Raw genomic sequence first — 14,071 nt, 5'->3', positions numbered from 1 at the left:
CCTGGAAGCTAGCACACTATTTGGGTAAAATAGAATCTGTGTTAAAGTTTGGAAATCTTCCTGGTTTGTCTTTCAATGTTGGGGTTCTTCCAAGCCACTGCCGTGTTGTGTGTGATAATAGTTCGATTTTTTTACTAGGCAAGGGCTTCTGGTTGCTACTGACTATAGGGAGCCATTATAACTAAGGCTTCCGGTTTTCCGTTTTTGCGGATTTTTACAGATAAATACAGAAAATCAATGTGTTTCCTGTCTGTATTTATTTTATTTTTTTTAAGTTTGAAAAGCTTTATTAAGTTGAAGCAACAATGTAAAACATCAGTACAATAGCACAAATTAAGAGCAGTAGGAATAAAATAATTGTGGAGAATAATGTGCCAAGAAACAAGAAAGACCCCCAAAAGGGGAAAGCGCTATACAAAGGAAAAAATGCTTTTATAACTTTTCATTTTGTGGGGAGGAAAGAGAGAAAGAAAGGGGGAAGAAAGGGAAAAAGGAGGGAATAGAAGGGGAACAGCAATAGAAAAAGTTATGATAAGAGAAGTAAAGAGGTATGAAATATGGAGAAGTTCACAGTAATAATAATATCAGTAATACTAAATATAACAATAACATGTGATCAAGAGGCACTTTTAGATATAAAATCTGTTAGATGGGACCAGAGTAAATCACGTTTTATCAACAATGGAATAGAAGAAGAACATGCACGATCTAGTCTATGATGATGGCAGAGCAAATTCCACCAAGCATTATAAACCACATTTGTAGTGTCTTTCCAATTAGTTGTTATAATTTGAAAAGCAATAGCAATGCAAAGATCAATAAACTTACGAGTATGGAGTGGGACATCCCAAACTGGGGCCAAACCACCCAGGAATACAGAAGAAATAAAAAAGGGAACATTAGTACATAAATTCTTATTAAGTGTAGACCAAATATGGGACCACATGCGTTGGACCTTGGGACAGAGAAAAAACATGTGAACAAAGTCACCAGGAGTGCTTGAACAGGACCAACACTTCTTGGTGTCTAACAATTTAAATTTAAACAAATCACAGGGAGTATAGAATAATCTATTGTAGAAAAAATAAAGGGTTTGTGTGGTACTAGCGGAACGAGAGGTGGAGTGAAGTTTGGACCAAATAGAATCCCAAGTAAGTGAGGGGAAAGTTTGATTGAGGTCCGATTCCCAGATAAGTTCAAGATTAGTTTTAGGCCTATCAGTAAGTGAGGGAGAGAGTAATTTGTAAATAGCAGAGGCCTTAAGAGGAACCTGAAAGTTAGGTGGAGAGGTAAGGAGGGGAGGTGAAGAGGACGAAGGGATATTGTGTAGGATAATAGTGGATAGTTTGGGCAGAAGTTCATGAAAGCGAGTACAGAATTTGTTAGAGATACCGAAAGTATCGCGAAGTGCTGGAAAGGTTAATAAGGAATTATCAGAAAGAAGATGTTGGTAAGTGAGAATTCCTTTGTCAATCCATTCCTTCCAAAAGAGCGCGCGATTGCGTAATTTAAGAGACTTATTATACCAAAGTGGGGTATTCATATGAAGAATAGATGGTGCAGAGAATGAACGAAAAAGGGCGAGTGTTAAAGCTTTGGAGTGTTTAAAAATAGGAGAAGGTAGCTTAGGAGGTGGTTGAGTGAGATTGGAGGCAATGAGGAAGGTGAAGGGGTGAAGTTGAGCCGATTCCAGAGAGCTCCAAGCCGTAGTAGGGGGAGACGAGGTTTCAAGAAGAAAAGGGCAAATTTGCTTGAGAGTAAAAGCAGAATGAAAGCGTGAGATGTTGGGGAAGTTGACACCACCAAGATGTTTGGGTTGTTGAAGACGGAGGAGAGAGACTCTGGCCTTACGCTTATTCCACAGGAAATTGGAAAAGAGACTATTGATAGACTTAAAAAAGAAATGGGGTAGACAAAATTTATTGAGGGGAAGGACTTCAGTTTTATCAATATTTAATTTGTATCCAGAAACAGAAGAATAATCATGTAATAAAGAAAAGAAAGCGGGAAGGGCAACAACAGGGTTGGAAATGTAAAGCAAAATATCATCCGCATAAGCAGTAAACTTAATCTCAACATCTTTATAAAGAAAGCCAGAATAGGAAGGGGATTGTCTAATTTTCTCAAGGAAAGGTTCGAGTGCCAAAACAAAGAGAAGGGGGGAAAGTGGACAGCCTTGTCTGGTACCTCTATGAAGGGGAAAGTAGTCAGATTGCATACCATTAATCCATATAGAAGTAGAAGGGGCAGAATAAAGCAACTTAACAAATTTAAGAAAAGTGGGACTGAAACCGTGCCAGCGAAGGGCGCCAAACATAAAATCCCAGTTGACACGGTCAAATGCCTTCTCGGCGTCTAGAGTAATGGCAGCCAAGGGGACATCCATTTTAGCAGAAAGATGAATAATATTCAGAAGGGTTCTAGAATTGTCTGTAATGGATCTTCCCTTAACAAAGCCGGATTGATGAATGTTAACCAAATTGGGGACAATAGAATTAATCCGCAAGGCCAGAATTTTCACATACAATTTACAATCAGTATTAATGAGGGAGATGGGTCGATAATTTTTACATAGGGAAGGGTCTTTGTCTTTCTTGGGGAGAAGAACTAGCATAGCCTGCGAAAAAGAACCTTTAGATTCACCAGAGGAGAGAAAGTGATTAATTAACTGAAGAAAATGAGGAATCAAGATAGATTTAAAGTGGAGAAAGAAACGAACTGTAAAGCCATCGGGGCCAGGTGTCTTATCTTTGGGGAGAAGAGAGAGAGCAGCAAGAATTTCCTTTCCTGAAATCGGGGCATCAAGAGAAGAGAGATCCAACAAAGGATTGGGAGATTTGGGGACAGAGGCAAAGAAAGAGTCTAATTGCTCTGCAGAGGGGGAAGACTCAGGAGTATAAAGAGAGGAATAAAATTGAACAAAGCAATCCAGAATGTTAGCATCAGAAGACTGAAGCAAGCCTTGTGAATCTTTAACCGAGACTATTTTCGATTTCTGTTTTTTAATTGTGAGATAATTTGCCAGAGCCCTACCAGCTTTATTGCGACCACCATATACCTTTGCATTAAATTGAAGAAGGTGATTGGAGGCCGATTCCCAAGAATGTTTATTAAATTGCAGTTTAGCGGAAATGAGAGAGGAAAGGGAATCAGGAGAGTTAGAAGTATAGTAAAGATGCTCTAGTTCTTTAATGCGTTTTAAATAGGAGGAAGCTTGGGATAGCGCTTTCTTTTTTTTACGTGAAATAAAGTCAATTATCCAACCCCGAGCAGTGGCCTTGAAAGCATCCCAAAGAAAATGAAAGTCAGAGGTGGAGTGTAAGTTAGTGGTGAAAAAATCATCCATGAAATGAGTAAAGTGTTCAATGAAAGCGGGGTCAAGTAAAAGGGAGTTGTTAAAGCGCCATCTGCGGGTCTGAGGCGTGGGAGAGGGATAGTCCATATCTAAAATAACTGGAGCGTGATCTGAGATGAGGATAGAGCCTATTTCTGAGTTGGTCATAAATTGGAAAGCATGGTGGGAGAGAAAAATATAATCAATACGGGAGAGGGAATTATGCACAGGAGAAAAAAAGGAAAATTCTAGAGAGTCAGGATGGGACAACCTCCATGAGTCTATGAGGCCTCTGGAGGAGATAGCTTTGTGGAAGGACTTTTGCATTTTATTGGGAATGTAGCGAGCTTGAGATTTGCGGTCCAAAAAAGGGTCCATCAGTTGGTTACAATCTCCCCCAACAATCAAATCATCATTTGCATTAGAAGAGAGGAGGGAGGAGAAATCATTCCAAAAGGAAGAATCAATGCCATTCGGACCATAGACATTACAGAGAGAGAGATAAACATCATTAACAATGCAGTCAAGGAACAGCCACCTGCCATTAGAGTCAATAGTTTCATTTAAAATTTGAACGGACAACGCTTAATGAAATAAAATAACAACACCATTTTTGTGATTAATAGCAGGAGAGCAAAAAACATCCCCAACCCATTGTCTGCGTAACATCGATAACTCTTGAGTAGAAAGGAGTGTTTCTTGTAAAAAGGCAATTTGACATTTTAAACAAGCAAGATGAGATAAAACACGTTGCTTCTTGATAGGGTTACGAAGACCCTTAACATTCCAAGAAATGAGTCGGAAACCTTTCATATGAGGAGATTAAGGGAAACGTAAAAAGAGAGAATAAGACAGGTAAAAAGGGAAAATATATAGAAAGAGTGGCAAGGAGAGGTAAAAACAAGCCAGATATAGTAAAAAGAGGAACAGTGGAGGTAGTAAAGAACCCCAAGTAAAAAGAGCAAAAGAAATAGGAGGGAAGCCATCATAGGGAGGTGAAATAAGGAGAAGTGAAGAAATATAAATGGAGGAGAAAGAGAAGAAGTGAGTAATAACGTGGTGCCAAAAGGAAGAGGAAAAAAGAGGGAGATTAAGGTAGGTAGAGTAGAAAAAACACCATTGCGTCTGAGAAGAGGAAAGAATAATAATAGAGGAAAGATGAGTGAAGTAAAGGATGCTGAGAGAGACCAAAAAGGAGAAGGAAACCAAAAAGGAAAAGAAAGGGAAAGGAGGGGATAATAAGGAAAAGGAAGTGGGTGCAGAACGCTACCCAAAAAAAGACATAAAGAAGAAGGATGGCAAGGGAAACCAAAAAGGTTCCAGCCATACAGAACAATTAATGGAGAAAAGAGACAATAAAGTGAGAGCGGGAGCAGCAGGGAAAGACGACCGCACAAAAGGGAAAATGTCAAAGAGCCCGGTCCGAGGAACATGAAAGAGAAAGACAAGAATAAGAACAAGGAATAAAGGAAATAGAACCCAAGACCGAGCACGACAATATAAACAAATGGAGAAGACTTACCGAACAGTTAGGCAAGAACAACAGCGAATTGGAATATTGAAGACAAAGACGGAACAGTACGATGAGGGGGCAAACAACCAGAACATAGGACGTCGAACCTGGAAGACAACGGAAGACAAGAAACCAATTAGACCATACGAAGTAAAACACAAAAAAAACTTTAAAAAAAACCAACACCAATATGAACGATATGCGAAGCACAGAGAGGAAGACATAAAGAAATCAAGGGACGCCTTGTTCCATGGAGTCTTCTCTGCGAGAGTGGATGAATCTGCGGAGATCTGCCGGGTCCTCGAAGCTATAAGACCTTTCTTTGTATGTGACCTTGAAGAAACAGGGATGGATAAGTCCGTATCTAGCATTCATGGAGCGTAGTGTAGGCCGCATATCCAGAAAATCCTTTCGACGCGTCGCAGTCTGTTTGGAGACATCCTGAGAGAAAAAAAGTTTATGTCCTGACCAAAGTAATTGCTTGTGTTGCTTGGCTGAATGCAAAACGGACATGAGGTCAGAATAAAGAAGAAAATAAGCAATAATGGCTCTAGGTTTTGAAGAATTAGAGGAATTTTTTGGTCCAAGACGATGTGCCCTTTGAATATTCAGGTCAACATGTTTAGGCAAGCCAACTATTGGTAGGACTTGTGACTTCAAAAAGAGGATGATGTCGGACCCCTCTGAATTCTCCGGAACGCCGTAAATACGCAGGTTATTGCGTCTATTCCTATTTTCCAAATCCTCGGTCGTTTTCTTGAGGACTTGAACTTCTTTGGTGAGGGTATCCACCTTAGCGACGACATCCTGAGCGTCACTGATTGTTTGTTCAACATTGGTGACCCTTTGATCTAGGCTGGACCATTTGTCGTCTAACCTCTGCAGAGTAGTAGTAGTATCCGCAATAAAGGGACGAATTAGACGAAGCTCATCCATGAGGTCTTCAAGGGTAACTGGAGACGGAGATTTAGAAGGGGACGGGGGATCCGTCTTAAGACGCTTGCCTGTGGTTGTAGGATCCTTGCGCTTCGAAGAAGCTGCAGTGGAGGCTTTAGTGTTGTGTGCCTCCTGCATGGTGACTGAGGCGGAAAAGCAGCGTGGGGTAAAGAGCAAAGCAGCCTACCAGGCAGTGGGGGGAATAAAAGCAAGGCGAACTGCAGAAATGGAGACAGGAAGACCCCCAATAAAGAACAATGTATCTTCGTGGCAGAGAATAGCGCACAGAGCTGAAGTAGTGGAGCACCAGGCAGGCAGGCACAATGTAAATTCAAGGGCAGGAGCAAACGCCAAAAATAGTGCCAGAATACCACAAGACGCCTCAGAGAAAGTCAAATGCCTCCTGGAACAGTAAAGTAAAGTTCATTAAAAAGTCACAGGCAGCTGAAAAGGCAGTGGAAGGATAGTTGAGGAAAAACGAAAAGAAAAAAAACAAAATGGCGGCCGGAACCGAGGCGCCGACATTTATGCAGAATTCGGACACCAGGGATGCATTTTCGCAGTCAGGAACATACCCATGTGTTGGGGGGCAGTTCCGACATCGAATTCCGCCGTTTCCGAACTGAAACGCTGTCTGAAAGCGGGACCTCCGTAAATGCAGCGCCGCCGAAATCGCAGAGCTCAGGGAGGGGCTGCCATCTTGTCCGCCGCGTCGCGCGCTCTCTCTGTATTTATTTTTAAAAGTGAAAAAATACTGAAAATAGTGCTTCTTGTGAGAAACTCTCCATGCTGTCTTTCATGGATTCTAGGCAAGCAGGCAGACAGCATGGAGGGTTAAAATACAGGATGAGATTTCCTAAAATATAGGCTTATGTTAACATATATTGGTTGTATGATTCTAATATGTACCTGTGAGTGTAGACTTTTGTTATACGTGGCTGTTTCGTTTGCTAAAAAGTGACAGGCATGCATGTTTGAGTGCACGTTGAAGAGTTATAATTGCAGAAATATACCATTTTACAGCTATATTTATTCTTAAACACAAAATAGATATGGATAAATACCAATAAGATGGCCCAAAAATAAATATGAAGAAATACAGACGGAATGTTAAAAAAATAAATACGATAAAAACGGGAGCCTTAATTATAACCAATGACAGAGGAAGCCATTATTCTTATTCTCGCTATGGGAAATTGCCTTCCTTCCTTTACTCCTCAGTTTCTTTTTTGTATTTCATGTTTTCATTTATGTTTTTAATTAAAATTTAAGGTATATGTCATTTGGATGTAGGTAGACCACATCAGTGTAATGTTATCTGATGTTAAGATGTACAATAGACATATGTATTACAATCATCTATTTTATATGTATTAGCAGCTCATATTGCTGGAATAAAATGTACTAAAATGAATTGAAATTAAAAAAGAAAAGTAAATCTTCCCAGTTGAACAATGGCAAGTGAAAGTGACAGCCATGGCTGATTTAATGGTCAGATAAATGTACTTTCAGCCTGAAAATATGATTAGAATGGCAGACACTGGAAGGGACGCAAAAATGCTTTGAAGTTAAGATCTGCCTCTATTTACATCTAATGGGGTTCTTATGTGTCGGGTCCTAAGTGCTCTGTTATCTAAACCTAAAAATAAGGCATGATAGAAAATGGTTACCCTCACTTCTAGATGCACTTGAAGATGCGTATTACTACTTTTAATTACTCATCACACAGTGTGTATACAATACCTTAGACACAGAGCGACATACAGTCACTATTTTAGGGCACTGGAATCCATTACCTCCATGCTCACTTATAAAACTTTGGATTGAAAGGAAGGGTCCTTTAGTGTAAAACGCTCTTCTGTCAGCTCTTATATCAGTGGAAGGACAAACTACTTTCAAAAATGGCTGAACACATGCAAAGTAGCCATAAAACGTTTAAGAAGACGGGGAATGGTGGCTCTGTTACATCCAATTATCTAATAACTTACTGTTAAGATACAAGCTCAATCCTACCTCTGAAACCTCTTGTGAGTGGATACCATATTATATGCTCTCAAGTGGCCTTAAACAGAGGGCTGCAATTGACAAGCCCATTACAAAACGAATGTAACATAGCATATGTACTGTGCTGCTTAAACAGATTTCATCCCCAAAAGGATGACTGCTCACTTTCTACTGTGCAGCTTGCTTAAACTCACTGGAATGGTTATCCGCCTCACCACTGTATCTGCAAGGGTGCAGTACTATGGCAGCCTCTCAAGGATAAGCTGATAGTCCTCTCTGACAGACTATGCCTCCAGGGGAATCAGCCTCTCAACACGTCCCCTCATTGCCCTATAGGCTAATCCGCCTCTGCCACCTACTTGCGAGTGACTTTCCTTTATTAATGAAGAAACTTTGGATGGTATGGGTATCTCCACCAAAAATGCTATTTGGAAAGACCAAGGTGAGTCAGGCAGGCCATGTTTTCTTCTTCCTTTATTTAACTATGTTTGGTCACATTCCTGTGTTTTGCCTAGAGGCAATCATTACATGACTTGGCGACTGAACACATTTTGAGACTGATGTATGCCACAAACCTCACTTTCGCATGTTCTACAGCTGTTTCCTGATACAAAAGTGGTTCTAATCTTCCAGAGACAAACTAATTTGTAGTAGTCACCTTGCAAATCCCTTTATTAAAGTGTTTATTTCTTCACGCTTTCAGTCACTGAGTTCTTGAAGTATGGGGTGCAATCCAAGCACTTGACACACTCAAAGGGTTTTGTCTGAGAAATTAACTTGAAAACCATTTACTGGGTTTGACAATATGTGCTCATCAAATATATAACATTTGAGTAAATAGGTAATTTTTTTCTGAAAGGAAAAGGGAAACACTTCTCAATTCAATAAAGCTTTATTCAATTACTTTCAAAATAATCATAAAAGCACATAATATCACACATTATCACAATCTGTACAGCTTTAGTAATATTATTTAAAAATACAATCAAACATTTGAATTAAAACACCGTCCTGTGGCTACCTATTGCACATGAATAAGAAACAATTTCGTATTATTAAAAATTCATTAATAAATAATTTTCTTACATTTGATAACATATTTTAAAAATGCAGATAGTGACCTTATAAAATGTTCGTTCTCTAAAGATTGCAATATTATAAAAGCGGGATGACATTGTCTGAGGCCGAGTAACTTTAGGATTGGTAAAATCCACCTTTTTCTTTGTACATGATACAATTTACAGAATAAAAGAACGTGCAATGTTGATTGTTGAGAAACATCGTCACATGGACACCTGCACATATCTCTGGACCAATCATTCGTAATAGGGAAGCTTGTTAATCTATGAAAGATCCTTAATCTAAATTGGGTCAGTAGGAATCTGTCATATCTGCTGTGAGTATTCTTGAAATATGTCTGGATACTATAGGTGTTTAGTATCATTTGATTCACCAGTAACGTTGGCTTCACTATTTCACTTCTTCTCAAAGCTGGCTGTTAAGACATATGGATAAATATTATTTGTGATGTTGATTCGAAGAACATTTTCTGCTGCACACACTATAGCCTTAAAGGAAATGAAGAACAGGAGAGCAGCTTTAAAATCTAGGATACAAGATGGAAAGACTGTTTCCAACAAATACACCAACAGCACCAAAGCAGTGATGGGATCAAAACAAAGTAAATGTATGCGAATAATGAGAGCATTAGTCACAAGACATAATCTCAAAACAAACAGAGGTTAGAGATGAGATGTAGGGCTGCCTTGTGGTTTATAAGGTCATTTTTAGATCATTCCACTGAGTGAGACCACAGCAAGAGAAAACCTGCTCAATGTTATCTTTTATGTTGTTGTTGTACTAACTCCACACTCATCAGAAGAGCAAAATGACAACGGTAGTGTGGTGGAGGAGGTCTGGTGACAGAAGAGATGCAATGCATGGAGCTGCCAACCACTGTTAAATCAGATGAATAGGCCTTCACTGTGATCATGATATTGGGCATGAGAAAGTGCACACTCAAAGTATCTGCCATGCAACAGACATAATCTATTGCTTGTAGTGATATTATACATGTTCTGACACAAGGCTGAGTGATTACAGGGGTAACACCAATTGAGTACAACCGTACAAATGTATGAACAGTCTTTGCGATTAATACAATCTACTTCTCTAAGTATTTTACTATTTTCTTGTTTGCCAATAATGCCATTGTGTGCTCAATTGTTGCTTAAGAATCTGACTTTATATGTACAACATAGTACACACATTGCTTGGTTACTAGAACCAAATAGTCCATAAGCAGACTGGCCAATCAGGAAATTATAAGATTATATTTCAGGACAGTGACCCTGAAAGTTGGTAATACTGGGGCAGCGTTAGTCATATGTCAGGCACACCTGATGTGGAGACTCCTCTTCAGCAGCCATATCGCCATTTAAAGTCAGTGGCCCAAGAACCAATTTCCTGGTTTCGAGATGGACTAGAATGCCTCTAACAGGCTTTAAAGAAAAGCACAGGTGCACCATAAACTGAACAAGTTCTCAAATTCAATTGTAACAAATTCACAAATATGAATGTCCAGAAATCCGTTTTTGTATTGATGATTTATTTTTTCAACAGTAAGAAAAAGGACAGCCGACGCGTTTCGTCCCAGCCGGGACTTCTTCAGGGCAAGAATCAAATAAATATCCAGGGTGAGGTGTAAAAACCAGTTGGGTTGCAGTCCGCTCTGTCAATCTCTACTATAAGATGGATAATAAGTATCAGCATGGATAGTCATAGGGCTATTCAATGATGAGGAATCGTATGAATAAGGGGTCTTGGCCAAAGTACTACTAAAGGCTGTCAGTACTTTAAAGGAGAATAATTTTGAGCTCCAATTAGCAAATAGAAATTAGTGTGTGGTGCACCATCGAAGCGATGTGCACTGCAATCTAAAGATATCCTTGTACCCCTTATAACGAAGAACCTGTCTTCAAATGTAGTCTCTCATAATTGCTTCTCCTGGGTTCTAGGAGAAGCCGAAAAAGGCGGGAAATAATCGCCCAGTCCTGGAGTTCCCTCAGTCCGTATAGCGCCTCGCCCGTATAGCCCCCATCAGGCGCTATACGGACTGAGGGAACTCCAGGACTGGGCGATTATTTCCCGCCTTTTTCGGCTTCTCCTAGAACCCAGGAGGAGCATTTATGAGAGACTACATTTGAAGACAGGTTCTTCGTTATAAGGGGTACAAGGATATCTTTAGATTGCAGTGCACATCGCTTCGATGGTGCACCACACACTAATTTCTATTTGCTAATTGGAGCTCAAAATTATTCTCCTTTAAAGTACTGATAGCCTTTAGTAGTACTTTGGCCAAGACCCCTTATTCATACGATTCCTCATGATTGAATAGCCCTATGACTATCCATGCTGATACTTATTATCCATCTTATAGTAGAGATTGACAGAGCGGACTGCAACCCAACTGGTTTTTACACCTCACCCTGGATATTTATTTGATTCTTGCCCTGAAGAAGTCCCGGCTGGGACGAAACGCGTCGGCTGTCCTTTTTCTTACTGTTGAAAAAATAAATCATCAATACAAAAACGGATTTCTGGACATTCATATTTGTGAATTTGTTACAATTGAATTTGAGAACTTGTTCAGTTTATGGTGCACCTGTGCTTTTCTTTAAACTCATGTTTTAAGTTCTGTTTAGAACTGGCATTGTGTTGGCGGGTGTCGTATCGGTGTGCACATAATTCCCACCCAAGGGTCTAGACAAGGGAAATTTTGATAATATTGGCAATTTATGTATCAGGTGCATATTGATCAAGGTTCCGCCATCTACCATGTTCTAGCAGCCTCTAACAGGCTTGTTTAAGTTCAATGTGTAGAAGAGTCTAGCTTCGGCAGACATAAAGCCCTTAATGTTGCTTCAGTTAACCTTGCATGATTTAATTCCTAGGTGTTTACATTTTATGTGCTGACACTGTATTCTTATGGTATAGGTGGCTAATATTTTGCTGAATGGTGTAAAGTATGAGAGTGAACTGAATGGATCGGGTGAGCTGTCTGGGCAACCGCTTTCCATGAAACGCCTGTGCTCGACCATCTGCCACATGCCAAAGGCCCTGCGTAACCTCTGCATCAACCACTTTCTAGGTAAACTTTTACAAAATCCTATTCTATGTCTTACAGAATTAACTACCATCTGTCTAACTCCCAACAATGCCATAAAATATTGAATATGAACATGTTTATTTTGGGCAGAGTTAGAGGAAATAAAGGTGACCACAAGCTCCCCTCTCTATAAACCTTCCAATACATTTGGAAGGTGTATATCTTTTACAGATACACTTTAAATAACTGTGATGATAAGTTACACCAACTAACTTCACAGTTGTATTTTTTCTACTTGGTATACTGGGCATACCTTTGGATAGGATGCGTTCTTCAAAGTAGCAAGTATCCCCATTCTAATGCACCAGCATGTTTCCACATACATAGGGCTAAGTGGTCTATATCTCTACAGACGTTACAAGGGGCATTCCACCTAGCATATTTTCAGCAGGCACATCTTATGGTTTATATGCATTTATTGTTCACTAGTTGTGTGTCATGTTACTATACAGCTATCCTTACATACTTGGAACAGTATAGTTTCAATACTTCCACATTTTCCATAACACCATACACAAAAATTCAGTTTTTGAGGTCCCGTCACATAATTAAGGTTAGCAATCTAGACAAACCTTACATCTTGGACATGCTACGTGTTAAGTGATCTTTCATCTCATTTAGGTTGGCATGACAGCACCAGTAGTAATACAAGTTAAACTTTAATGAAAATTGACTTTAAATAAGGATAGCCGTGTTGTCTTGTATGTTTACTTCTTTACATTGATATTTCTTTATTCAATACACTGTTTGAAACATTTTCACTCAGTAAATCATTTTAGCTCAAAAATATATATTTATATTGCAGATTTTTTATTTAATGACTGTTCATATACAGTTGGGTGCATTTCAGCTTGTTTGAAGTAATCAAATATTTGTGCATTTTTTTAATGAAATCTCTTACTTGCAACTATTCTCCATAAGGAAACACTTAACAGTTTTCTACCTGGTTTTCATCTTATTCATTGAAATTATTTTTCTAGATTTAAATGGAAGATTGGGTATGCATTATATATTTAATGAGTTCCTCCTGTAGTTATTTGTGATCACAAATATGTATTGGCGTAGGGATGTCTCACACTTTGGTATGTTATTTAAGATCTTGTATTTGCCTTTTTGGCAGCGCATACCAAGTCGTCTCAAAACCTCACAATTTTGTCATCAGTGTTTATAATGTTATTTGCATTTCACTGTTTTATTCCTATTTTCATTAAGCACCCATTGTTTTTTATTTGGTCTTTTTTTGAAGCAGATAGATATGTAAAGAATGTTTGCAATTCCCTTTGTCTAGCGTCCTGGTATCTAAAAACTTTTATTAATGATAATACGTACATATATTTATATTACATTTGAACCTAGATTGTTGTTTTTTCACAAACACCTATTTTAAACATTGCAAGAAATAAAATAATATAAAAACTAAATATTTCGGGACATCTTATTTTTATCACTATAAAATACTCACTTACTGAAAAAAATCTGCCTAAAAAAAATACATTATAAGATGTGTTTGCTAACTTCTATCTCATTCATTTTTGTAACTTAAAAAGTTAGGGATATTTGTTTTTACAAACAAAAGCTTTTTCGGGCATTCATAGTTATTTAATAGTTTAAAACTTATAGATTGCTAATGAACTGTTAAAATGTTATAGAATGAAATACAACTTTTAGATCAAAATAATTCGGAACCTGTTGAAATGACAGCATTTCCTGTGAGAAAAACAATGCCAAAGTATGCAACTCTAACTTTTGGCCTGGATGTCATGCACACATCTATATGACAGTTTCAGTTTTAACGCATTTGTTAAGCATTTATTTCTGATGTGACCTGTTGTCTCATTGCTTAATGCCACTTTGGCAATACTATAAAAAGTTTTGTTTAGTTCATTCTTCATATAGTAAACAATACATATTTACCATAATCATTACCACTCAGAAATCAATCCATTCCCACATACACATAGTCACACACTCACTGTTGACTGTAAAAGGACACTAGTAAATACATTATTTTAATTCAAAAGACATCCAGTGATTTTTTTAGTTTTGATTTAAAGAAATGTAGATCTTTTCAGAACATGATCATACCAAACTTTCACAACAGGTGGCATAGACCATA

The 14,071-nt window shown here is 38.5% G+C and overlaps 1 protein-coding gene across 1 annotated transcript in view; it reads left to right on the top strand.

The window, feature by feature from the left end:
• SLC45A1 (solute carrier family 45 member 1) overlaps positions 1–14,071 on the top strand; it is a 217,707-nt gene that overhangs the window by 172,519 nt on the left and 31,117 nt on the right. Inside the window, exon 6 of the mRNA XM_078641000.1 lies at positions 11,784–11,937. Within this exon, the coding sequence (XP_078497126.1) occupies positions 11,784–11,937 (154 nt within the window). The remainder of the gene's footprint in view (positions 1–11,783; positions 11,938–14,071) is intronic.

This window comes from Lissotriton helveticus, chromosome 5_1 (assembly GCF_964261635.1).
Source record: "Lissotriton helveticus chromosome 5_1, aLisHel1.1, whole genome shotgun sequence".
Classification (NCBI taxonomy): Eukaryota; Metazoa; Chordata; class Amphibia; order Caudata; family Salamandridae; genus Lissotriton; species Lissotriton helveticus.
This window is presented reverse-complemented; position numbering and strand designations above follow the sequence as displayed.